Source organism: Paroedura picta, chromosome 6 (genome assembly GCF_049243985.1).
Source record: "Paroedura picta isolate Pp20150507F chromosome 6, Ppicta_v3.0, whole genome shotgun sequence".
Classification (NCBI taxonomy): Eukaryota; Metazoa; Chordata; class Lepidosauria; order Squamata; family Gekkonidae; genus Paroedura; species Paroedura picta.
This window is the reverse complement of record NC_135374.1, coordinates 16561420-16588968: the sequence shown is the minus strand read 5'-3', so window position 1 is coordinate 16588968 and position 27549 is coordinate 16561420. Positions and strand designations below refer to the sequence as shown.

Here is a 27549-nt window from a genome sequence, read left to right as displayed (position 1 = left end):
TCTGTAAGGGCATGGGGTTGAATGTGTGTGCTGTGTGGGAGGTTGTGGTGGCGTGATGGCAAATGAGGGCATGGGTGTGGAGATATGGGTGTCAAGAACCTGTGGTGTGGAATGTTCGTTGAGTGTGGGAGTAGACTGACATTTGGGAATTGTGGCATAGTGGTTACAGATGAGCTTTCCAGAGCCATGTCCTCAGATATGTGAAGGGAAAAATCAGACTGGAGACTCTTCTTAGGGGAAGATTACATGGCAACCAATTCCCCCCAGTCATTTCCCTTCTTGTGGGAATTAGGCCACAGACACCAAAATGCCCCTCTGCCCTAATACACATGGGGTAGTCACAGTACACAGGTGTCCACCCTGTTCCTTCTTCTCCATTTTTTCACTGTGCCCACATGCTTCTTTCATGGTTGCTCCTTAGAAGAAGAACGGATTTTTGTACCCTGTTGTTTACTACCCAAAGCAGTCTCAAAGCAGTTTACAAACACTTTTTCCATTAATCTCCCCACAATAGTCAACCTGTGAGGTATGTGGGGCTGTGAGAGGACTGGGAGAACTGGGAATGGGCTGAAGTGACCCAGCAGGTGACCCTAAGGTGTCTCAAAGCATTTTCCAATCATCTTCCCTTCCTCTCCCTCTTACTATTTACAATTTCAGGCTGTAAGTATTTATTTAGATCTTCCTGCACTTTCCAGACTCACAGGACTGATGCTGGTCTGCCTGCCTGTGCCCCAGAATACAAACAGTTGTTGGTAAGGGCTGACCAAAGCCCATAGTCCAGGAGGGACTGACCTGCACCACTCCCTACCAACTGCAGGCAAAAATGGCTCATTTGAAGGCTGGACTCTGAGGCATTGTACGATTTTGAAGTCCCACCTCCAAACCTCCAGGAATATTTCCAACCCAGGGGTAGCTAACCTCCAGGTGGAGCCTGGAGAGCTCCTGGAATTACAGCTCACCTGCAGAGTATAAAGATCAGCTCCCCAGGCAGAAAGGGCTACTTTGGAGAGGGTTGTGGTAGAGAAGAAACATTTAAGGCTTCCCACACAGGTTGTTGTTGAATTGAAAGACTTGAGGCCTACTGCACAGGGTTGTTGTGCAGATGAAACAGGAGACAAAAGAGCCAGCTTCCTCTGCAGAATAACGCTGTGCAGTGGCCTCAAATCTGCAGAGAGTTGCAAAGAAGAAAGACACATGGCTTGGCTGTGTCTAACCCCCGGCCAAAGCAGTATTTTAAGTGAGAAGGGGCTTTTCTGTGGCCTCCCTGTCAGGCAACTGTTTGGCAGAAGGGGAAAGCCCCCCCCCCCTCAAAAGGAAGGCCCTCAGTCTCCCCTGCGTTGCTCTTGGAAAGGCCTCCTCCCCTCAGTCAGGGCCTGTCAGAGGCTCCTTCGCAGCAGGCCTGAAGTGGGGGGGAGGGGGAGCACTCTGCAGCCTCCTGCCTGCTCTGTCAGGGTTCTGAGGCAATTTACAGTTGGACATGGCAGTTAGGACAGCCTTGGGGTGAAAAGGGCTGGCGCATCCTGTCCAAGCCTCTGTTCTCATCCCCCTCGGCAGCCCTACTGACCTCCACTCCCTTTGGTGGTCAGGAGCAGACTGGCAGCCATGTCTCCAGATTGACCCTGGCTGGATGGAATTTTGGTCTTCCGATTGGCCCCTCCGCTTGTTAGCCCAGGGCCATGGGACCAATTGTTGCCCCTCCCCATCATGGACTAAGCCCACCCCAACACCCCTTACTGTTTTATTAAGAGGGAAAAGATAAGCAAGTAAGTAAAACTACCAATGAATTTCATGGAGGAACTCAGTCAAGTAACACTGAGAGCCAGCATGGTCTAGTGATTAAGAGCAATGGCATCTAATCTGGGTGTAAACTGCATGAAGCTTTTATTCCAATCCCAGGTTGATTCAATCCCTGCCGTCTACACAGAATGCGATTTCCGTTTTGATTTTGGGCGATTTAAATTTTCCTTCTGCAGCAAGAAGGATTGATCTGGAGTGACCCTACCTTTATTGCACGATATCTCAGAGTGCTTTTAATGCTCAATATTTCAAGATTCGGATTAGAGAAAGCAGGCTGTTTGAACTTCCATGGTAGAGACGCCCTGACTGGCCAAAGGTGGCCATGTGACAGGCTTGCCTTAAAGGAGAAGCCGCTAATTTCTCTCAACTTCTGTCGGTCTTGGATTTTTTCTCACTCCTCTGCCTTCTTCAATCCTTTCTCTCCCCACCCCTTCTGAACTACCCTAACCACGTGCAGAACACTTTCCTGTTTCAATGGGGAGGGGGGGGAAGAGGAAGACACGAGTTCAAATTGATCTGAATGCAACAGGATTGACAATAGAATAAACAAAGTAAGTGCAGACTCTGCCCTGGAGAGCTAGGTTTGGATCCCTGGTCCTCCACATGCAGCCAACTGAATGACCTTCTGCTAGTCAAAGTCCTGATAGTGCTATTCTCACAGAGCAGTGTTATCCAAGCTCTCTCAGCCCTTCCTACCTCACAGGGTGGGGGAAAGAGAGTTGTGACAGTGAAGCTGGGACTCATTACGGAAAGCTAGGATTCATTTTGTTTTCGCTGACCCCAAGGAATTACTCAAGGATGAAAAGTCTCATGCTTCATTCCAGATAGTGAAATTCTGCACCCACATGATTCAAGCACACCAGAAAGTTAAACACCTACAATCACCATGATAACCATATCCTTTTAGCTAATTTTATTGAAAATTTTAATTTTTATATTGTTTTAAATTTTTATCTGCATTCTGGTCTGGTCTGATATGTTTCACTGATCATAGCTCATATAAACCATGGTTTTCTGCCACATCTGAATCGACGTGAAAAACGTGAAACTGCATGCAAGAAATATTGTACAAGCAATCATATGTCTCTCTTCTTTCCATCAGGAAGATCTGGACAGTGACTATCTTCAAGGAGAGCCCATTCCTGTCTCAACAAGCCAATTCTATAATGTTAGTGCTGAAAAAATACAACAAGAGCAGGGCTATTTTGGGCTGGATTTGGACCCCTTGGGTGACATGAAACAGCCCAGATGTGGGTTTTCTGATTTGGAGGCATACAGCTTCTCTTTACAACAAAAAATATGGGACCATACTGACCTGACATACAGGTATGATTTCTTAAATTTAAGGTATTAGCTGTTACTGTGTTCTATGAGGAGCAGAAACGTATCAGAGAAAGTATAAAAACAACAAAAACAGGGCTACAGGCAGGGAAGCAAAGGTGAGCCTTTGTCCAGTGGAGGAGCCAAAGTCAAGCAGCATATCACCAGATTTTTCTTCTGCTAGCCAAGTGGCAGAAGGTAAAGGTAGAAGGTAAAGGTAGAAAACCATTTTCCTTTTTGTTTCCTGTACATGCCCCAGAGACAGGTAGAATTGGGTGGCAGATGTGGTGAAACTTTATTTTATTATTATTACTAGCAAGAAAGCCTGGGGACACCGGGAGGTGCAGGTCTCTCTGTGTGTCTCTCTCTCCCTCTTGCTGAATGTCTTGGTGTACCTCGCAGCAGGAGGCATAGCAGGTAATTAGGGCTGGTTAGTAGGAGGGAAGGAGGGCTGGTGTGAAGTTTGGGGCAGCTCTCTCTCTCTCCTCCTCCCTCTGTCACAGCAGGGGCGGCTATCTCCGTGTCTCCTGTCAGCAGCTGGGGGCAGCTCTCTGTGTGTCTCTCTGCCTCCCTCGCAGCAGGAGCAATAGGAGGGAATGAGGGCTAGTGTTTGGTCTGGCAGGGCTCTGTGTGTCTCTCTCTGTCTCTAGAATGTCTGAGAGGAATGTGGCTAGCATCCAAGGAGGGAGGCTGCACCCTGATTGGCCCTATTCCAACTCAGACATCGGTACATGTTCCACTGCCCAGGCTGTTTCACAAATATAAAAAGGAACCATGGATAAGGATCAGACTTGTTTCCCGCCACTTCCGACAAGCCGGCTCATGGGGGGGCTACACAATAAAAACCCCACATACAGTAAAACACCTATTAAAAACCCATTTAATACAACATTAACACAGCATGGCGGTAAAATGAAGCCATCCCCTACAATGGAACAACTGCCAGCAAGGCAGCAGAGGGACTACATCAGCTGGCCACCACCAATGATATTCCAGGAGCTTGGTGGAATATGTCTTCCTTAACGGGGGGGCCCATCTGATCTTTTCCAAGAACTGGCCTCACCCATAAACCTGGTGGAAGAGCTCTGTCTTACAGGCCTTGCAGAATGCCAAATGTTCCTGCAGGGCTCACAACTCTTCCGGGAGCTCATTCCACCAGGTAGGGGTCAGGACCTAGAAGGCCCTGGCATTGGTTGAGGCCAGGCAAGCTTCTTTGGGGCCAGGAAGGACCAGCAAGTTGGTACCCACAGAGCACCAATCCCTGTGGGGGGCATAGGGTGACAGGCAGGCACTCAGATATGTGGGGCCCAGACTGCGAAGGGCCTTGAAGGTCAAAAACAAAACCCTGAACCTGATCCAGGCCGCAACCGGCAACCAATGCAGCTGCCTCAGCTCAGGCTGGAAGTGAGCCCTCCAAGTTATTCCTGTGAGGACCCTAGCAGCTGCATTTTGCACCAGCTGCAATTTCTGGGTCAGGGACAAGGGCAGGCCCATGTATAGCGAGTTACAGAAATCAGTTCTGGAGGTGACTGTCGCATCACCATAACTAAGTGCTCAGAAGACAGATAAGGCGCTAGTAGCCTTGCCTGACGAAGATGAAAAAACGCCTGGCAGGCTACTTTCTTGACCTGTACCTCCATGATCAGCAAGCAGAGACAACCCATCAGCCAAAGATGACTAAACAGAAAGAAATGGAGAGAGAACGTGGAGAGAACTAATAGGGAGTGTTGCTGCTGACCAGGTGAGGCTATTGTGCTGACTGGGTGAGGTGATTGCTGGATGATTGCTGGGAGGATTAAAAAGGGCTGCTCCTTGCCAGAGGCGCGAGCTGAAGGGCGAGAGACAAAGGGCTCTTGGCCTGTGGCTCTTAGCCTGGGGTTCTTGGCCTAGCAATTAGACGCAGTAGATTATATTTCCCTAGTAGTTGCACTGCCTACAAGTTTCAATGGACCTCCAGGACATCCATCCCATCATCTGCAGTTAGTGTGACATGATTGCCTTCCTCCCTGAAGACAAGATGGACTACATCTGCCCCAAGTATAAGCTGGTAAGACTTTTGGAGGAAAGGATTAGGGGCTTAGAAGAGAGGATTATTACCCTGACCCAAATTAAGAAAGGGGAGGAGTTCATAGACCGGAGCTGTGCAACTCGGAATAAAGAGCAACCAGTCTTGAAGAGGATAAGGGGATTGACCTCATTACGGAACCTCTGCAGACAGTTAGGAAAAAGGGTCAACGAGGGAAGAGGTCCCAAAACAAAGTCTAAGACAAAGTGAAGATGCCACGGGGATAGAAGGAAATGGAGTTGAGAAGAAGAAAAAAAGGAGAGTACTGGTAATTGGAGACTCCCTGATAAGAAGAATGGATCGCCGTGTGGCTGGACCCGACTCCCTAACCCTAGAGGTGTGTTGCTTGCCAGGGGCGAAAATTAAAGACGTTTCAGAACGGCTGCCCAAACTCCTCAAATCTATGGATCACTACTCATTTGTGATGGTCCATGTGGGAACAAATGACATGTCCGTGAATAGCATCGCTCCTATTAAAAAAGACTATCAAGATCTGGGGAAGAAGCTCAAGCAAATGGGGGCACAAGTGGTATTCTCTTCAATCTTGCCTGTCAAGGGAAGAGGAATGCGTCGGGAGAGGTAGATAACGGAGGTGAATCAGTGGCTGCGTAGTTGGTGCCGGCAGGAGAGATTTGGTTTCTGGGACCATGGGATAGGCTTTCTTGAGGAAGGCCTACTAGCACCTGATGGACTGCACTTATCGAAACTGGGGAAGAATGTGTTTGGCAGGAACCTGGGGAGATTCATCAGGAGAGCTTTAAACTGAAGCCACAAGGGGAAGAAGACGATCAACATAGGGAGTGTAAGGAAGGAGAACAATCGGGGGCAGCCCAACTGGCAAGGCCAGCTCATAGGGAACCAAAAGTAAAAGGATTCAGATGCCTTTATACTAATGCCTGAAGCATAGGCAATAAGAAGGAAGAGCTGGAACTTCTCATGCTGATGGAACGGTATGATCTAGTAGGCATCACAGAAACTTGGTGGAATGATTCTCATGACTGGAATGTAATGGTGGATGGATATGAACTGTTCAGAAAAAGCAGAATAGATCGAAGAGGTGGAGGCGTGGCACTGTATGTGAGGAAAGGGCTTACCTGTCAGGAAATTCTAGTGAAGGAGAGCATATCTACAGTGGAAAGCATCTGGGTGAAAATAAGCGAGGGGAAAACAAACAGTGTGGTGGTTGGTATCTGCTACCGACCGCCTGACCAATGAGAGGATGTGGATGCTGCACTTTCTGAGCAGCTTGAGAAAATATCCAAGCGGCAGGACCTTGTCATCATGGGTGACTTCAATTTCCCAGATGTCTGCTGAGAAACAAACTCTGTGAAGTGTCCTCAGTCATGCAACTTTCTGACCTGCCTGGCTGACAATTTCATTTATCAAATGGTAGATGAACCCACAAGAGGTTCAGCCATATTGGACTTAATACTGACCAACAGGCAAGAGTTGGTGGATGAGGTGAAGGAGGTGGGGACCCTAGGGGGAAGTGACCATGTCCTCATAGAATTCCTTTTGAGATGGGGAGCCAAGGAAGCTTGTAGCCAGACGCGGATGTTGGATTTTCGTAGGGCAAACTTTAATAAACTCCTAGACATGATGAGTGTCATACCATGGACGAGAATGCTGGAAGGGAAGGGAGCATGTGAAGGGTGGGCGCTACTCAAACAAGAGCTATTGCATGCTCAGTCAATGACTATCCGAGAAAGACGAAAACACTACAGGAGCTCTAAGAAGCCTATTTGGATGAACAGAGAACTTCAAGAGGAACTAAGAAAGAAAAGGAAAATGTTCAGGAAATGGAGGGAAGGACAGAGCTCTAAAGAAGAGTATCTACAGGTTACTAGGCACTGCAGATCAATCATCAGAAAGGCCAAAGCTGAGAGTGAGCTAAGATTGGCCAGGGAAGCCCATTGTAACAAGAAAAGATTTTTCAGTTATGTGAGGAGCAAACGTAAAGTGAAGGAGGCAATAGGCCCACTGTTGGGTGTGGATGGACAAACTCTAACGGAGGATGCAGAGAAAGCAGAAAGGCTTAGTGCCTATTTTACATCTGTTTTTTCCCACAGGTCAATGTGTTTAGGCACATCTAGAGATGGCCATAGCCAAAGGATAGTGTCTGGGTGGCAGGTTAACATGGATAGAGAGGTTGTCGAGAGGCATTTAGCTCCACTGGATGAGTTCAAATCCCCTGGTCCGGATGAAATGCACCCGAGAGTACTCAAAGAACTTTCCAGAGAACTTGCACAGCCCTTGTCCATCATCTTCGGGACCTCTTTAAGGACTGGAGATGTCCCGGAGGACTAGAAGAGAGCAAACGTTATTCCGATCTTCAAAAAAGGGAGGAAGGATGACCCGGGAAACTACAGACCAGTGAGTCTGACCTCTGTTGTGGGGAAGATAATGGAGCAGATATTAAAGGGAGCGATCTGCAAACATCTGGAGGACAATTTGGTGCTCCAAGGAAATCAGCATGGATTTGTCTCCAACAGGTCCTGCCAGACCAACCTGGTTTCCTTTTTTGACCAAGTAACAGGTTTGCTAGATCGTGGAAATTTGGTTGATGTCGTTTACTTGGATTTTAGTAAAGCTTTTGGCAAGGTTCCCCATGATGTTCTGATGGATAAGTTGAAGGACTGCAATCTTGATTTTCAGATAGTTAGCTGGATAGGGAATTGGTTAGAGAACCGCACTCAAAGAGTTGTTGTCAATGGTGTTTCATCAGACTGGAGAGAGGTGAGTAGCGGGGTACCTCAGGGCTCGGTGCTCGGCCCGGTACTTTTTAACATATTTATTAATGATCTAGATGAGGGGGTGGAGGGACTACTAATCAAGTTTGCGGATGACACCAAATTGGGAGGACTGGCAAATACTCCGGAAGATAGAGACAGAGTTCAACGAGATCTGAACTCAATGGAAAAATGGGCAAATGAGAACAAGATGCAATTTAATAAAGATAAGTGTAAAGTTCTGCATATGGGTCAGAAAAATGAAAAGCATGCCTACTGGATGGGGGACACGCTTCTAGGTAACACTGTGTGTGAACAAGACCTTGGGGGTACATGAGCAGGCAGTGTGATGCAGCGGTAAAAAAGGCAAAGGCCATTTTGGGCTGTATCAACAGGGGCATCACATCAAAATCACAAGATGTCTTAGTCCCATTTTATACGGCACTGGTCAGACCACACCTGGAGTACTGTGTGCAGTTCTGGAGGCCTCACTTCAAGAAGGATGTAGATAAAATTGAAAGGGTACAGAGGAGAGCGACGATGATGATCTGGGGCCAAGGGACCAAGCCCTATGAAGATAGGTTGAGGGACTTGGGAATGTTCAGCCTGGAGAAAAGGAGGTTGAGAGGGGACATGATAGCCCTATTTAAGTATTTGAAAGGTTGTCACTTGGAGAAAGGCAGGATGCTGTTTCTGTTGGCTGCAGAGGAGAGGACACGCAGTAATGGGTTTAAACTACAAGTACAACGATATAGGCTAGATATCAGGAAAAAATTTTTCACTGTCAGAGTAGTTCAGCAGTGGAATAGGCTGCCTAAGGAGGTGGTGAGCTCCCCCTCACTGGCAGTCTTCAAGCAAAGGTTGGATACACACTTTTCTTGGATGCTTTAAGATGCTTATGGCTGATCCTGAGTTGAGCAGGGGGTTGGACTAGATGGCCTGTATGGCCCCTTCCAACTCTATAATTCTAAGATTCTATGAAATTTCCAAGCTGGCGATGGCAAAAAGCTTTATTCAGAACGACTTCTTAGGTATAAAACCTCATTTTTATATTTTACTTCCTCGGTAATTCCTCAGTAAACTTATTACTTAATTGTTTTTCCCCCCTATAATTTGGGTCTATTAGTATCAAAGGTCCATAAAGGTAACTATCTTATAAATGACATTTATGAACCTTTGATACTAATAGACCCATATTATATGGCTTAAGATATAAGCATAAGGTATATAAAATATAAGAATTAGGTAGTGGGTTGAAGACTTTGTTTGTATCCCTGGAAAAAAACCAATTAAGAAATAAGTTTACTGAGGAATTACTGAGGAAGTTAAATACGAAAAACGAGGTTTTATACCCAGGAATTCATTCTGAATAAAGCTTTTTGCCATCGCCAGCTTGGAAATTTCTTTCTGTTTATCCATGATCAGCAAGACATCTAAGTTCACTCCCAAGTTCCTGGCCTGGGACCAGGACCTGGACAAGGGAAAACTGTATATAAAGATACTACAGTTCCCTTAGGATCACATAGCATTGGTTGCAAGATTTCTAAAAACTTGCATTAGTTCAAAAGTCCACATCCCAAGTAGTGCAGTGGACTCAGAGTATGCTTTGAGCCAGGGAAAAATATAAACAATACATGGTAGCAACAATACTATGAAAAGTACAACATTTCTTAAATCTGGTAGCTTTAATGATACCAGAATGTAAGAAGCAGGCTGTGCCCTGAGGTTCCCCAGGTGAGATCTCCGGTGTCTGCTGGATTGAAGCGGATTGGCACTGCTTATATTGCTTGATCTCTCAGCAGCGTTCGATATAGTCACCTGTGAGCTTTTAGCTCACCGCTTTGCTGGTGCTGGAATCTGAGGGACAGTCCTTCAGTGGCTAGTTTCCTTTCTCTAGAACAGCAGACAGAGGGTAACTGTGTGGGTGAATCAATCACAATATTACAAATTCCCTTGTGGGGTTCCACAAGGTGTGATACTCTCCCAAATATTACTGAACATCTTTATGCACCCTCTGGCCCAGCTGGTCCAGAGATTTTGGCTGGGTTGCCATCAATATGCAGATGACTCCGTTCTACCAGCTGGTGGACAGCTGTTCTGACCAGATTTGGAAGCACTTCCCCTGCCTGGATGGTGTGCAACTTAAGGCTGCACAATCTGCCCGGAAATTGGGTGTGATCCTTGATGCCTCCCTCTCTATGGAGGCTCATGTCACTAGAGTAGCCCAGCTGGGTTTGTTCCATCTCCACCAAGTCAGGCTACTAGTGCCCTCTCTGGCCTTGGAGTCGCTGGCCACAGTGATCCATGCAATGGCCACCTCCAGATTAGAATTCTGTAACTTGCTCTACACGGGCCTGTCCTTGTCCCTGACTCAGAAACTATAACTGGTACAGAATGCAACAGAATGCGCTGGTTATTGGGTGAATTTCAGATCTGGTTCAAGGTTTTGGTTTTGACTTTTAAGGCCATTCACAATCTGGGCCCAGAGTATGCCGTTTTTCTGCCTATGCCACCCAGAATCCTCTTCGCGCATCAAATACCAACAGGCTGGTGGTCCCTGGCCTGAGGGAAGTCTGTCTGACCTCAACCAGGACATATAAAGAAACACCATTGGTTTCTTGTAGAAATACACCCAAAAGCAAACGAAACCAATAGGCAAAAATTGGTATCTTCTTGAGATTTATTAAATGCAGTCCTAGGTTATTTAAATAATTTTGCAACCAGAATGGGTCCTGGGTATTCAATCTCGCTTTCTGTTACTTCTTCAGTGGTTGCAATTGTAGTCTTAATATAAAGATTTAACATCACCAGTATTAATTTCAGTTCTAAAGGTACAGCATATCACATTGGCAATAGCTCTTCAGTAAAGGGGTCACTTCTACCAGGTATTCAGTTGAAACCAGGCTGCAGTTACAGTCTAATAGATCCACTTTTATACACCACTAACCACCTGTTACAAAAATCAGATGATAATGCTACAGATGTTACATTTTTCTCGTATAAACGACCAATGCTGTTATTGTTAATGCAAATTGATGTTTTATTGGAACTGTACTTGTTTTATGGTTGTGAGCTACTGTGAGCCAGCTGTGCCAGGAGCAACAGGACAGAAATCAAATCAAATCAAATAAATATTATTTATTGACTTATGAGATTTTTATGAGATTTTTGGGCTGCCCCTCTCTATATATTTGTGAAACAGCCTGGGGGGGGGGGACGTGTCCGGCTGCCCACCTACAGTGACCCCAATCTCATGCCCAAGTAATCCCCACCCCCAAAAATCTCATGAATCCATCCTAGCCTGGAGGACATTCACCTACCATCCCATGATTCTATGATACATTTCTTTGCTTGTTCGTTCGTTCATTCACTCATTCAACCCAGTGTCTTTCAGGACCAAGCCTGTTCCTCACCCCATGCATCAACAGGCAGCCTGTAGATTCTGGACTGTGAATGTGGTTCAAGTGTGCCTAGAGTTACAACATTTTTGATCGGAAATATTCATTTCCTTCATTCTTATGTATTTTTAAGGATTCTAAACTACACACCAGATATGGCTTCCACTGATGTAAGAACGTCCATTGAGGCAGCATTTAAAACGTGGAGTGAGGTGACCCCCCTCACCTTCAAAGAAGTTTTTGGCACTTCTGCAGACATAACCATCGCTTTTGCTGATGGAAGTAAGCAAATGACATTTAAAAAATAACTTAAATATGCTACTTGTTGCTTCTAGTTCGCAAAATTTATATATATATATATGTTTTACTTTAAGGTCATGGTGGCAACAATTACTATGACTGTCCCTTTAATAGATACAGTACAGTCCTGGCTCATGCTGTTATGCTCCAGAAGAACATTTCTATACATTTTAATGAAGATAAGACCTGGACAAAGTCTAAAGAAGGTATTTTCATGTTTTTGTTTCTTAAAAGATACCGATGTTCATGTATTTGTAGCAGCAATTGTTAAGTCCCTTCTGTCCAAAATATTATGGCACAAATACCTTTCTTGTATCACAATCCATTTAATAATAATTAACAAAACAAATTTTTTTAAAATTTTTAGTGTACCTTTCCAGTGTTCCTCAGGGTGAGTAAAAGCATTCATAAAACATCATACAAATAAGTTAAAAACATTATTAAACTAAATGCCTCTCGCTAAAATTCCCAGCCAGGGAGTTTTGGCATTGGGAGCATTGAGAGCCGGGTTTTCCACCTCTCCCAACAGTGAGGCCAGCATTTACCAGTGGTTGTTATTTTGTAACCAGACCATAAGCCTGGTAGAATACCTCCATCTTACAGAGCGACAAGGATGATCTGGGGCCAAGGGACCAAGACCTATGAAGATAGGTTGAGGGACTTGGGAATGTTCAGCCTGGAGAAAAGGAGGTTGAGAGGGGACATGATAGCCCTCTTTAAGTATTTGAAAGGTTGTCACTTGGAGGAGGGCAGGATGCTGTTTCTGCTGGCTGCAGAGGAGAGGACACGCAGTAATGGGTTTAAACTACAAGTACAACGATATAGGCTAGATATCAGGGAAAAAAATTTCACAGTCAGAGTAGTTCAGCAGTGGAATAGGCTGTCTAAGGAGGTGGTGAGCTCCCCCTCACTGACAGTCTTCAAGCAAAGGCTGGATACATACTTTTGTTGGATGCTTTAGGACAGTGGTCCCCAACCCCCGGTCCGGGGACCGGTACCGGTCCGTAGGTCAGTCGGTACCGGTCCGCAGCTCCTCCTCAGAGGCTGCCCTGCCACTCTGCCTCCAGCTAGCTTTTGGTCCTCTCCAGTGGCCTCCATGGCTGGGGCTCCCCCCCTCAGCGTGGCACTGTGCAGCTGCTGCTGGCAGCAGCCCCCAGCGGGTGGCCGGAAGTCAGGGGCACCAACGGGAAAGCAAGTGGAGCAGGGGCTTAGGCAGCAGCGATGACCCTCGGCAAAAGACTACCCCCCCCCAGGCCTCAGTAAAATTTTCAAGCGTTGACCGGTCCCCGGTGATAAAAAGGTTGGGGACCACTGCTTTAGGATGCTTAGGGCTGATCCTGCGTTGAGCAGGGGGTTGGACTAGATGGCCTGTGTGGCCCCTTCCAACTCTATGATTCTATGATTCTATGACCTGTGGAACCAATTGAGGCCCCACAGGGATCTGATTTCCCTTGGAAGTGCATTCCACAAGCATGGACACCAGGTCAAGGCCAATCGCACCTCCTTTGAGCCAGGGATACTGAGCAGATGTTCCAAAGATCTTAGTGTTGTTGGAAAGATATAAGGGAAAAGACAGACCCATAGGTATTCCAGTCCCAGACTGCTTTGTTGTTGTTAGTTGTGAAGTCATGTCCGACCCATCGCGACCCCATGGACAATGATCCTCCAGGCCTTCCTGTCCTCTACCATTCCCTGGACTCCATTTAAGTTCGCACCCAGACCACTTAGGACTTTAAAAGTTAGTACCACCAGCTTGAACATGATTCAGTCTCCAATTCGGAGCCAATGCAACTAGAAGAGCATTGGTGTTATATGTGACCTCCACTGAGTCCCTGTCAGGACTCATGCAGTCACATTTGGGGCCAGTTGAAGCTTCTGGAGCAGTCTCAAGGGCAGTTCTGCACAGAGCAAGTTTCAGAAGTCTAATCTAGTGGTGGCCATCACATGGATCACTCTGGCTAGGTCCAGCTCTGAGAAGTAAGGTGTAAGCTGCTTTGCCTGATGCAGATGGAAAGATGCCAGGCAGATCATCTTCAGAGGGATCCAAAATCATGCCCAAACCACTGGTGGAAGGCACCAGTGTTAACTGCATCCTTTCAAGTATTTGGAGCTGTATTGCCTGTTTCTCCACATGCCAGCCAAGACAGATGACCTTTGTCTTGGCTGGATTCAACTTCTGCCAACTCCGCTTGAGCCAATTCAACACAACCTCCAGGCACCCAGCCAGATTGTCTGGTGGCGATGGATGGATGCCCATTATCAGAAATAGCTGTCATCAACATCCTGGTGACAGCCCAGCCCCAAACTCCAGATCAGCTGAGTGAGGGGGCACATATAGATATTAAATAGGCACTGGGGAAAGAATGACTCCCTGTGAGACTCCACAGTTCAGGGCCCTATGTTAGGACATACTTTCCCCTACTGCCACCCTCTGTCCCTGATTTTGGAGAAAGGACTCCAGGCAATTCAGGGATTTATATGTAATCCCTAAATCAGACATATTGGAGCTGTGTCTCTAATTCCCATGCCAGCTATGTGATGGGTCAGAAATTTGTGATCGACTATGCTGAATACTTTCAGCCTGGAGAAAAGGAGGTTGAGAGGGGACATGATAGCCCTCTTTAAGTATTTGAAAGGTTGTCACTTGGAGGAGGGCAGGATGCTGTTTCTGTTGGCTGCAGAGGAGAGGACACGCAGTAATGGGTTTAAACTTCAAGTACAACGATATAGGCTAGATATCAGGAAAACGTTTTTCAGAGTAGTTCAGCAGTGGAATAGGCTGCCTAAGGAGGTGGTGAGCTCCCCCTCACTGGCAGTCCAAGCAAAGGTTGGAGACACACTTTTCTTGGATGCTTTAGGATGCTCTGGGCTGATCCTGCGTTGAGCAGGGGGTTGGACTAGATGGCCTGTATGGCCCCTTCCAACTCTATGATTCTATGATTCTATGCTGTCAGACCCAATAAAAACAGCAGCACTGGCCTGCCTAGATCCAGCTTTCTCCAGAGATCATCTGTCAGGGTGACCAGAACTGTCTCCACCCCTTGGCCAAGTCAGATGCTTGACTGAAAAGGGTCAAGTGCCAAAGTTTCTTCCAAGAATCCCTGGAATTTCCTTTCACCACCAATTGCCTTGCCCAGACATGCTAGATGTGAGATTGGATCCAGCTCTTGTTTACAATAAAGGCCTCAATACTGCATCTTTAAGTCTCTCTGGGAATGTCCCTGATTTGAGTTACAGATTGATAATGTCCCAGAGAGGACCCCAAATTTCCTCACCACCAGTTTTTACCAGCCATGAGGGACATGGGTCAAGATGGATGGATGGCTGGACCACTGTCAGGACCTTCTCTACTTCAGCCAAGGAAGAGGTCCAGAGCAAGACTCTGAGATGCTTGCGAGGCTTCTAGTTTACATTCTGCATCAAATGTAATGCAGAAGTTCTGGTGGAGCAACAACATTTTCTCCACAAAATAGTTTGCAAAAGCCTTACTGCTGATGTCCAATTTGAAACCTAAGGATGTTAGTGATCTAATTGTTTTAAACCATTGTGCCAGGCTGAGCACACTGAGGCAATGGGAGTCATGTAGAATTCCATCTTAGTGGCCTTCACTACCATCTCACAAGCATTCATAAGCAAGTTATAAAATGTTCTTCATACTTCATTGTGAATTTTCCGCCAGACTCCCTTTAGCCATCTCAGTTCCTGTTCCACTTGCACAGCTCTGGTGTGTAACAGGGAGCCAGCTTTGGGCAGGAGATGCAATGGTGTCGGAGAGTGATTTTGTCAATGGCTTTGGTGAGTTGGCAATGCCAATCCTCCACTAGCTCTTCAACTGAGTTGCTGGGAGGTTTTGGACCCTGCAGAATTCAATCAGATCCATAGGTCTCCTTGGGTGAACATAAATCCACTCTCTGCCTGTACAAGAAGAGGGTGGCATATCAATATGAGCCTTCAGGGCATTGTGGTCTGACCATAGCACCATAGTTGATTGAACTGGGACATTTATCTCCTTTCCAAAGATCAGATCTAGGGTGTGGCCTACTTGATGTATGAAGCCAGCAACAAATTGGATGAGTTTCAGTGTTGCCATGGCTGACACTTGGTCCAAACTCTGTGAGGAGCCAGGGCCATTCCTCACAGATTCTTTGTAGCAGGAGTGTGGCAAATTGTAATCGCTACTAAAATGCAGTTATGTACAACGTCGTAGACAATCTGCCACACTCCTGAAACGGATCCGCAAAAAGGGCTTCATTGTAGCGCTTCCAGGGAAATCCCAAAAAGTGGATTCACCCTCTGGTAAGTGCTACACTCTTGCAACCAATCTGCAACACTAGAGGAAAAGTTCTGTACGTTACCATTGTTGCAGTTTCAGCAAAGTCCCTCCCCCTGGCTCTCTCCTCTGATTTTCCGGCGAAGAGATCACCATTTATTTTTCTCGGAGCGAGCGGAGAGCAACGAACCAGCGAGCCTTCATTCACCCAGCGAGGCTTCCCGGCTGCAGTCCCTCTGTTTTAAGTCACCAAGCACCACACAGCCCCATTTGCTAGTTTATTTTCCCTTTATTTTTCCCTTTATTTTTGGCCAAAAATTGCGCCCGTGCACGGAGGGGGGGGAGGATTTTTTTCTCACTTGGGGGAGAGTGGATGAAACAGCAGCTCACACGCCACCTGCTAGCTAGATGGGTCTCTCCGTTGCAATGAATCAACGCATATTTGTTGCAATGTATGTGTGTGTTTTTTTTTTAAACCTGCCTTAAAGGGAAAGGGGCTTTTCGGGAGCATGATAACAGCCGCCCATTGGCTGCTCGTTTGATTGACGGCCAGGGGCGGGACAAAGCTTGGCAAATATCGCTTCCTGGATAGCGATTTTTGCCGTGACCGGAAACCTGTGGGAAACGATAGAAACGCAACTGGATTCCACTACAAAGGCAGGTATGCATAACGATGAATTCCACTATTTAAAATGGCGTTTTTTCATTCCGAAACCAATTTGCAACATTGATCCTGGTGCGGAATGAGCCCCAGTCTTTTCTGCATCGACATTAAAGCCTCCCAGAATTAAGAACATAGGGAACTGCATAGTCCACCCCAAGACTAACTCCAGGAAATTTGACAAGGCCTCAGTTGGTTCATTAGGTAGTCGGTATGCCAGGCAGATGGCCAAACTATCAACCGTGTACGACATGAGACTCACACATTCAATTCTTGGGATCATCAGGAGTGCCCATAAGGAAAAAGATTCTCAGACTAGTATTGCCACTGTCTCTGCCCTCTTCTCTGGGATTAGTGGAGAATTGAAAACCTTGGGTGTAGCCAGTTGACCTAGGGTGACTGTCTCACCCTGCCATATCCAGATTTCTGTCAAGCAAGCCAGGTCCATATCTTGGTCAGCAAAGAAATCATGCAAGATTGTGGTCTTATTATTTATGGACCCGACTACCCACCTGAATCTATTTTCCATAGTGGTTTCAATTCTTTGTAATGGCCTAACAGAGTAGTGGATGCTGAGGGTACTTTTAGACTACATTCAGGAGAGTATATCAGACAGTTACATTTTGCAGGGTATTCAGTGGAAGGTGAAATGTTTTGGCAGATGGCTTGCAATTTTTAATTCTGTATTTTAAGTTTTGTTAGTCACTATGTTGGCCTCTTGTATTTATGTTTTATTTATTTACTAGAATTTAAGCCTGCTGTAGCCAAAATACAGCGGGCACTAGAAGGCAGTGGCTGGGTGCAGGAGGCCCTCCTGCCCCCCCCAGGCTGGGTGCCCACTCCCCCCATCCCTACGGCTTCCGGGCCCCCCTTCCCCTGAGTTCCCAGCTTCAGTGCGAGGCTAGAAGCAGCCTACCGTCTGGGATACGGCGGGGCTACTCCGAGCCACGCACTGAAACCTCCCTCGTACTTCTCCCTCCCGAGTCCCCAGATTTAGCATGGGCTTGGAGCAGCCCCGCCATGTCTGGGATGTGGAGGGCTGCTCCGAGCGCTGCGCTGAAGCCTCCCGCTCCCGCCCCCTCCCCCGAGTCCCTGGCCCTTTGACTGACACTCGGAGGGGCCAATCGGGAGCCCCAAAGCAGCCCCCAATTGGCCTCTTCGAGTTTTTATCCCAGACTTGCCCCGCCTCTTTCTCTGCCCACTTACCCCTTACTGATTTATTTTTACCGCCCCCAGAGTGGTTTACATATGTTTACATTTATAGGCAGTCCCTATTGAGCCAGTCATCTCAGGGCAGCTCACAACAGTATACATAATCAAATATATAAAAGTGTATCATAAATACATTAATAAATACATTTAAATCACCGTAGAAGAAATAGCACAATTGTTCTTTGGATTGGTCTAAAAACAGAGTCGTTACTAATTATCTCCTAATTAGGAGAGGAGGAGGACCTCAAAGTTGGCTGTGGGTTCCCATATGATGTTACCATTCTCCCAGGCAAAGTGGCCTCAGCTATTGTTAGCTTACTTGTGACTGAGAGGATAAAGTGGGATACAAATGTTTAAATAAATAAATAAAATATCCGATAGAAGCTTTTTGTACTAACATGATTTTATCAGTGCTCATGTTTTTCTGTTTTTTAGGAAAAAATCTTTTTCTGACTGCTATCCATGAAATTGGTCATGCATTGGGTCTTTCACATTCAAATAATCAAAATGCTATAATGTATAAATTCTATAGTCCTACAAACGTCAAACTTCATCCGGATGATATAGAGCGCATCCAGGGTATTTATGGTAAGTGAAAATTATATGAACTAAACGAATAGGCTGCCTTGGCTTTGGAGACAGCCACCTTGGGCTGCCTCAACTTCAGGAGAAGCCGTCTCAGCTGCCTCGGAGATCTTCGAAGAGGCGGGGTGAGTCTGGGATAAAAACTCGAAGCCTCGAAGATCTCCGAGGCCAATCTCTGGAGCCCATTAAAGGGCCATGGAGCTGAGGTGAGGAGAGTGGGGATGGCAGCAGTGACAACAGGGCTTGCCTTGGTATGTGTCTGCACACCTCCACAGGCACAGCTCAAGGCCCAGGAGGAGGTGCGCTGCATGCTGGAGCAGAGCCAGGTCAGCCGTGTGGGGGGGGGGGCAAGGGCGGGCAGGTGCGTTGTCCTTCTACTCTGGGAGCGTGCCTTGGAATGCCCATATCAGCTGTATTAGAAGGTGGGATTTGGTGCTTTGGACCACCTCGGGGCAATCATTTCCGGAAGTAATTGTGCTTTGGAGTTTTTTTGGCCGAGGCGTCCTGAAGCGCGCACCAATAAATGTTTCTTTGTAACTTTGGATCTGGGCTTGAGGGTACTGTGATTGCTTATTTTGCGGTAGAACATAATTTGTTCAGTATTCAGATCCATGTTATTTTCAATGAGAAATATATATGAGAGTCTGGGGCATTTGTTTATAATTATACTGCCCTCAAATCTTCATAGAACATACTCTTCCCTTTAAACCGGGGGTCCTTAGCCCCCGGTCTGCGGCCCGATACCGGGCCGCGAAGGCCATAGTACCGGGCCGCCAGCGGCCACGCCTGCCTCCCCCCCTGAAGCGAGAGGGGGGGAAGAGGCAGGCCCAGCCGCCGGAATGCCAGAGACACGAACGGGCACGGACGGAGCTGCCGCACATGCGCATTTGCGCCTCCTGCTGGCAAAAACGTACATATGCGGCAACTCTGTGCATGCTCATTAGAGCCACCTGGTGGCAAAAATGTGCATGCACGGAAACTGCGCATGTGCATTTATGCGCAGCTGTGGCGGCTGGACCGCCGGCTCTCCCCCACCCCCGGAGGCGGTCCCCAACCACAAGAAGGTTGGGGACCGCTACTTTAAAGAGCTGTCAAATGTCAAATTTGGCTCCAAACAGGGTCAGTTTTACAGACCCCTGAAGTAGACCCAAAATCGCTCCATTACTTTCTAAAATGGTAGTCAAGCAGCAGCTTAACAGGAGAGCTCATCTGGCTATGGCATTAAAACACACACACACTCTTTCCTGTTAGAGATAATTGTAGCAATCATATTCCAGAACTCTACTGCTCTCCTACACTTCAACCTTATGTGTGTAAAATTGGTATTGGTAGCTCCACATACTCAAAAATTCCCACTAGCCCTTTGGCAAATTTTTGCTAATTTATAGGGAGATAAGTGACAGCATTTCTATTAAATTTTCTTTTGCAGAAAGAAGTTTAAACCACTTCTAAACACTGATTCCCAAACCTCTCAGCTTATTGGGGCTTTCAAATCTTTTGACCAGAGTTTTACGAATCTATTCTGCAGTTTACTATCAGCTTCTAATAGAAAATTATATACCTTAGAGCAGTGGTCCCCAACCCCTGGTTTGTTGACTGGTACTGGTCTGTGAATCAGTCGGTACTGGGCCCCCACCCCGGGCCTCAATAAATTTGTCAAGCGTTGACCGGTCCCTGGTGAAAAAAAGGTTGGGGACCGCTGCCTTAGAGAATATATTGTTGCCATCATTTATAGCTAATTTTTCAAAACCTGTCACTTGTGTTCTTTACCTGTCACTTTACATAGTCACGTCTGTAGAAAACTTTTAACCCATAAGTATTAAAACCAAGGGATTTGCTCATTGTTTAAAGAAGATATTTCTTCACAAGTAGCAACTATTTTCCTTGGTTAAACTCCTTAAATTTTATTTAGATCTTATAACAGAATCCACTGGTGTTATTCCAGGAGTTAATTTTAGTCTGACCTTTATCCAGGTATATAATTGACTTATTACACATGCTGGGCCACTGCCAGAGCATTGCAATGGAAAAGCATGCTCCACCATTTATTGTCTCCCACAGGAGACACATTCTGGCAATGGACCAGCTCCATGCCAAAATGCCTCCCCCTGGGGAACACAGGCACAGCAGAATGGTTCCACTGTGCAGGGGAGGGAGCTATTTTACAGGAAGGTGGGATTGCATGAGAATACAATCCCACCTTCCTGCAAAATAGCAAAGCAAAACTCCATTAGATCTCATGGCTCCAAAAAACACCACAGAGCAAAGTGGGGCATTTTTGGTCCCGTCCTGGCCACTGTAGCACAGGGATGAGCTGGGCCTTCCAGGCCTGGCTATTCCTGTGTGCATGGGCCTGGCCCAGCCTGGCCACCGATGACAGCCATGGCCAAAAAGGGAACACTGAAAAATCAGCGTTCCTTTTCTGTGGGCCATCAGAGGTCCTAAAGCAGGCCAGGGCCAGGAGTGGGCTGATCTGGGCTGGCAGCAACATTATACATAAGTGGCAATTCACCCCGCTGTCATGCTACCGCCAGCCTGGCCTTTCCTCCCCCTGTGTAATCAGTCATTGATAACAAAATTACCTTTGGTATAATCATTGTTTTATCTCTTTTGTTCAATCAAATCCTAGCTCTCAAAGTTATTGGACACAAAAGATTGTTCAACTAGATTCAGGGCATTTCCGCACTTCGTTAAAAATGAGTGGCATAACGCTAAATAAAATCGTGCCTCCCGGCCCCTCCTCACCTTTTTTACTGTCTCACTCTTCTCTGCCGCCATTTCACGCTTCTCCCCCTACACAAGTGCTGCTGGAAATGGTGGAAGAGAGCAACGCAATTTATATGCACCTCTCTTCTACCTGTCAATCAAGCTAGGCAGCCAATCCCCTTTCCCCATGCTTCCAAGGGCCCACGATGCCTGCTAATTCTTTTTGAAATCAATACTTCTATGTTGAAACGCCTATGGATCTAATGACAAATGCATAGTGCTTCTTTATTTCCATCCCTTATGGAATCACGAGTCTTGCTTCTTTTAAGAATATATCTTGTTCCTGATTTGGTGGTGGTGGTGGTGGGGGGGGAGTTTAGAGAGGCATGCTTTGTTCTACAACTTTGGTAAAAAAAATTGCTTTTGCCTGCATGATTGAATGCCTATTCATTGCTCCAGGCAATTCAGTTTTAAAAACAACTCCCATTCCTGGGAGAAGAGACAGAAAGGCAGGTGTGAAAGCGGGACATTGGAGGTGGTGATAGCACTTCTTTGCCTCCCTACATTTTTTTGCTGCAGTCCTGCTGGTTGCTGTCCAGTAACTAGCACTAAATATGTTGGTGAATCCACTTTTTGGGATTCACCAACTAGAGCTACATAATGGAGGGTGTAGCTGGCTGTTTACTGCTCAGATGCTGTATGTTGGAGACGTCATATGGAGGGGCTGGAATAACAAAAATGAAACGTAAGTATCTCACTATTTTTAAAGAGTGCGGAAATTCACTCAATATTACATCTTTCTCTCCTTTTATTCTTTTAATTATCCAGTCTATTCAAGCTGAATAATTGGATGTTTTTCTTTCTAGAATAAGAAATCAAATTTGAACTGCTATAATTGATGTTTTATAATAGCTTTGTGGTTTGTATTTCAGAATTTTGTTCTGTATTAGTTTTATTTCTACTTTTATCAATATATTTTTTAAAATAAGCACACATGAAAAATCCGACAGGGTCCATAGCTCTTCTGGGAGCTCATTCCACCAGGTTGGGGCCAGAGCCGAAAAAGCCCTGATCGAGGCTGGGAGAACATCCCAGGGGCCCGGGACAGCCAGCAAATTCATACCCACAGGGCAAAGTGCCCTATATACTTTGCCAGCACCGAGCCATCAAGAGAAGCAAAACATGATTTATGGTTTAGCACCAGAAATAATGGTCACTGAGTGACCATGATTTTATTTTCTACCACTCCCCTTTACCAGTCTATTGAGCAGCTGGAGGGTTTGATACATGCCAGTGGGATGTCTCCCACCATAGCAGGAGACCTGGCAACCTTAGATGTGATCTTAGAAGAGTTTCACTGACCTTTTACGTTGAACCTTTGAAAATGTAGCCTCTTGTTGTGTCTCTGAGCTGCTGCTTTCCAAACCCTGATTGTTCTTCGGTTCTTCTTGTTTCATCTTTTTCAAGGATCTCGAAAAGATGGTCCTCACCAGCAGAGTTACCAGTCACCTTCAGGAAATGTTCTAGCAGAATGGACTTCGACAAAATCATGTGATGAAAAAATCAATGCTGTCACTACTTACGAAGGGAAGATTTACTTCTTTAGGGAAAAGTAAATGTCTAAATATCATTGGGTTATTATTATTTTTATTTATTTATTTATTGGTTTTAATATATCACACTCTCCCCGCACACAAGCTCGGGACAGTTCCCAACACGTATCACATGTACATCTGGAACCGCTCGGTGAGCAGTATCATGTTTTACTAAGGGGTAAGTGGGGGGAGAGTGGAAGGGGCCTGGCCGGGCCGGGTGAGGGGCCAATCAGAAGGCATGCAGCACGTTCTGATTGGCCCCTCACCTGGACATACAACAGCTCTAGCCAGTCGGGTGAGGGCGCAATGGGAAGGCACAAAGCGCCTTCTGACTGGGCCCTCACGTAGACAGGCCAGAGTTCGAACCAGTTGGGAGGCGCAAGGCACTTCCCAACCCGCCCCCCCTAAAAGGACTGTTGAGAGCCGTCAGTACAGCAGGACCGTGGACGAAGAGGTAGCTCCTGCAGCGCTTGCCAGGAATATCCCGGCCTCTTACATCCAAGTAAGCCCGTCTAGTCCCAGGTAGGTTAGACTACGAGGGTAGACACACTCGGAGATAGCACTGGCGACTGCCACGCTGCCAGTGATGGTGAGGGCCACTTCAGACTGCACAAGCAGCAGGGCTCGCTCTGCACCTTCCCCCCCAGAGGGACGACACCCAGCCTCCATCTGGGCCACCCCAACGCGGCTCTCAATGCGGGGAGGGCGCAACTCTGCACCACCCCGCTTATAGTAGCGCTGGCCACGTCTGCACGCTGCATGGAGCCGCTTGGCCGCTCAGCTCCCACCCTCTTACTCCCCTGTCGCTGCATCTTGCCCACCGGGGAAAGCCACCCAGGCTGCTGCTGGAGCTCACTGTGAGCCTTCCCTCCACCAGAGATGCCGCCAAGCCTCCATCAGGCACGATGCCCCATGGGAAGGCCCCAACGCACCCTCCCCGCTCACCCAATAGGGCCTGGTCATCTCTGACTGCTGCTCGCCTGCCCTGGACACTGTGGAGAGCCTCTCTGGAGCCCCGTGACTCTCCCCCACCTTCGCCCATCCCCAGACACAAAATGGCGGCTTCGGGGCCAGACCTGGATGCGGCGGAAAGGGAGGATGGTGATGGCTCTCCGACCAGGCCCATCATGCTGCCACGCAGAGGCGATGGCCCTGTCCGGAGGGCCCCGGGGAAGCTGCACCATTGGTGAGAAGCTGGGCGGCAGTGATGGCTTCCCTGGGACTGCCATGGCAGCGGGGGAGGGGACCCTTCAAAGCCTGTTCTTAGGAACGGGCTTTGAACCTAGTCATTTATAAAACCACAGTTAAAAACATTATGAAAACTCATGGTGCTCTGTTACTTCCACTCATTAATTCACACAGGAACACACCTATGTTCCAGGTGCTGCATTTTGTACCAACTGACACAAAAATGCTACTACTTGTATATGGTATCAGCTCTGTCTTGGGAACCTTGTGGTGGGTCTGAAAATGTTTTTGTCCGATTTACAGCATCTCAAGAAGTTGTGTTCAAATGATACATTAAAAAGCTTTCAGAGTAGAAATGTTGATATAGCTTGAATTAATTGTTCTTTTTTTCCCCCAGCTTCATCATGGTGAAGGATGCTAGGAATAAAGTCATTGCAAAATTACGTTTAGGAGAATACAGTCCAACTTTTTTCTGTGGTGTAGACGCTGCTTATGAAGAAAATGGCTACTTATATTATACATATAGTAAATATCCTGATTCTCACAAATTTTAAACCACAATTATTGTTATTTCCATAGTTGTTAATGTGGTCTCCTGAAAATAATTACCACTTAACAGAGCATAGGGGGAAAAGTCTCTGCTCTAAGGTGCTAACAATCCAGAATTGAACATGAGGGAGGCAACAAAGGGAATTAGAGTGGAAATAAAGGGAGGGGGATATGTATTTGTTCCAGTGACCCAAGCTTAGACTTGACTTTGAGATTGAACATGATGTTAAGGCAGCCTACCCAAAGGAGTCTCAAAGCACTTTACAATCTCCTTCCCTTCCTCACAACAGGGACCTTGTGAGGTAGGTGAAGCAGGAAAAGTTCTGAGAGAATTGTGACTGCCCCAAGGTCACCCAGCAGGCTTCGGAGTAACTAGTGAGGAATCAAACCCAGTTCTCCAGTTTAGAGTCCCCTGCTCTTAACTACTACCACTATGGGTCACTTTACGCCAGATCTAAGTGCTACCCCTTTAACCACTGTAGTAAATCAATTAAAGAGAAGAAGGTAGATAAGTGCTTCATGATATTCTAGGAATTAAATGTTTTTTTTTTTAAAGGTAAAACAGATGATCAATAGTGAAGGTCCTCTGGATCTGACTTCTGACCTGGATCTAGCTCAAGGTTCTGGTTTTAATCTTTAAGGCATTTAAGGCCTTGTCTAGGCTGGACCCTGCATATCTAAGGGACTGCCTACCTGCGTACATCCCTCAGTATGCTCTTCAGTCAGCAAGTGCCAACTGGCTGGTGGTCCCCAGCAGGTTGTTAGAAGAGAGGATGAGAAATAGTCTCTCAAGACACAAATTTCTGTGGAGGTATCTGATATTTGTTTGAGTTTCCTTGTGTGGGGCATGGGATACAAAGATGTTATAATATGTCAGCAAGGTTTGTTATAGTACAGTTGCCCATTCTGCACACATTGGATAATGCACTTACAATGCACTGTAGAAGAGTTTCCTGTTTTGCACAGGAAAATCCAGCTGCAAAAGTACATCTGGTGTGTGAACGGGCTGGTGTTGTAGTTTTATGTATTAAACAGGCTGACACCTAACAGCCAATTATTCTTGATTACTTGTTAATATTTACCTCAATTGTACATTTCTTAAAAAAAAAATTAACAACAATGTCCTCCCAGATCAAAGACCTCAGTTATCTGTTATCAATCCAGATAGGTTTGAGTGTGCATCCATACCCAAAATAGGCTTGCCTTCAGTACCATTACATCACTTCCAGTGCAATTCAGAAGTGACATCATCATACTGGGCCATACTCTACCATCGACCCCAAACTCTGTAGATAAACTAGAGAGTTCTGGGGAACAAGAACTGGGGCAAATTGCACTGGAGATGCAAGGGTATCATTTGTGGATGTGTGTGACCTCACCCTGTCATTATGTTGGAAAAATTTAGCAAAGCAAATATAGCAATGCAGAAATAAAGGAGCAGAGAGACATGTGTGTTTCACATCTAAGAAAAAGTTTACTAGAAAATTAGGGAAAGGGTTACATGGGAAGAAAATAACAATAGACTAAGTATAGTGTAGTGTAGTGGTTAAGAGCAGTGGCTTCCAATGTGGAGAGCTGGGTTTGATTCCCCACTCTTCTACATGCAGCCAGCTGGGTGACCTTGGATTCATCACAACCCTGATAGTGCTGTTCTCACAGAGCAGTTTTTCTCAGAGTTCTCTCAGCCTCACCTCCCTCACAGGGTGTCTGTTGTGGGGAGAAGAAGGGAAAGTGATTACAAGCCACTTTGAGACTCCTTCAGGTTGTGAAAAGCAGGGTATAAAAAACAGCTCTTCCTCTTCTTACTAGCTCTAATCTTGTTTCTTTGTTCTCTCTTCTTTTTCTGACCTTAAGAACTTTCCGCACTTTCCTTGGCAGGAAGAATGTAAAAAAGGTAAAGGTAAAGGTATCCCTGTGCAAGCACCGGGTCATGTCTGACCCTTGGGGTGACGCTCTCTAGCGGTTTCATGGCAGACTCAATACTGTACATCTAATTGGTCCTGTGTTAACCTTGCTCACTAGCTTACAGAAACTTCAGCCTAAGCCTTTGAGGACTGAAGAGATGAGACTTGCAAAACCCAATACATTTGGGATGTAATAATGTTGCATGTAGTTGCCAGCCTGCCAGTTACCATCTCAAATACAGGCCTACCGCTCTTAAATACAGGCCTCTTGCTGGAGAATCAGGTGGCAAGTATGGTTAGGAGCGACTTTAACCAGTTTTGATAAACTATTATACACACAAGATCCAAATTACAAATGCATGGCCAGCTAACTTATCATTTTTTCCCTGATTGCCAGGAAATCATTACTGGAAAACTCTCAAGTTCGCGATTCAGGGGCCCCCTCGGACCATAGAAGACTTTGGGTTTTCCAAGGACGTGACGAAAATAGATGCAGCTGTCTATATGGAGGGTCAAGGGCAGACACTCTTCTTCGTAGGAAATCAATTCTACAGGTTGTTTCATTATTGCCTCTTACTTAAATCAATATAAGGAGCACTTGGGTCAGTCATTAAAGGTGGTTGCCAGTAGATGGGCGGGAAATTATGGGAGGTTTCAGCGGAGGCCAATTGTTTACTGGTGGCGCCACTCCACGGCACTTCTAGTGTGCTGCTGCGGAACTGCTTGCTCTGCAGCTTTCTGTGCCTTTCAGGGGACGTGCTTCAGTGCTATATCAGTTCTAAGAGCCAGTTTGGTGTAGTGGTTAGGAGTGCGGACTTCTAATCTGGCATGCCGGGTTCGATTCTGCGCTCCCCCACATGCAGCCAGCTGGGTGGCCTTGGGCTCGCCACGGCACTGATAAAACTGTTCTGACCGGGCAGTGATATCAGGGCTCTCTCAGCCTCACCCACCTCACAGGGTGTCTGTTGTGGCGAGAGGAAAAGGAAGGCTACTCTAAGCTGCTTTGAGCCTCCTTCGGGTAGAGAAAAGCGGCATATAAGAACCAACTCTTCTTCTTCTTCTTCTAATGCTGAAATGTGTCCCTGCAGGGTTCCACCACGTGGAAGGCACAGGAGTTTGTTATTTTGCCAGAAGTTGGGATTGCACTGGAATGCGATCCCACCTTCCTGCAAAATAAAAAAATCTCCAGTCCGCCCTGTGGTGTTGCAAATCCTTGAGAAGAAGTCTGAGGCATCCTTTGCCCCCTCATGGCCTCTCTTCTTGTCCACAC

At 46.5% G+C, this 27549-nt stretch overlaps 1 protein-coding gene across 1 annotated transcript; it reads left to right on the top strand.

Moving 5' to 3' along the window:
• Positions 1 to 1490: 1490 nt before the first annotated feature.
• Positions 1491 to 27496, top strand: LOC143840554 (matrix metalloproteinase-18-like). Its single transcript, XM_077344166.1, has 9 exons — positions 1491 to 1763; positions 2900 to 3123; positions 11443 to 11591; positions 11684 to 11815; positions 18188 to 18340; positions 22511 to 22655; positions 24224 to 24351; positions 26677 to 26813; positions 27368 to 27496. The coding sequence occupies exons 2-9, from the start codon at positions 3032 to 3034 to the stop codon at positions 27494 to 27496; spliced, it is 1065 nt and encodes a 354-aa protein (XP_077200281.1). The 5' UTR covers positions 1491 to 1763; positions 2900 to 3031.
• Positions 27497 to 27549: the final 53 nt, after the last annotated feature.

What these genes read in the sequence shown, in the direction of transcription:
- LOC143840554 (XM_077344166.1), top strand. Translation starts at nt 3,032, where the DNA reads ATGAAACAGCCCAGATGTGGGTTTTCTGATTTGGAGGCATACAGCTTC. An exon ending in CTGGACAAAGTCTAAAGAAG is followed by an intron (nt 11,816 to 18,187) that starts GTATTTTCATGT and finishes TCTGTTTTTTAG; the next exon opens with GAAAAAATCTTTTTCTGACT. An exon ending in AAGGGCAGACACTCTTCTTC is followed by an intron (nt 26,814 to 27,367) that starts GTAGGAAATCAA and finishes GTGTCCCTGCAG; the next exon opens with GGTTCCACCACGTGGAAGGC.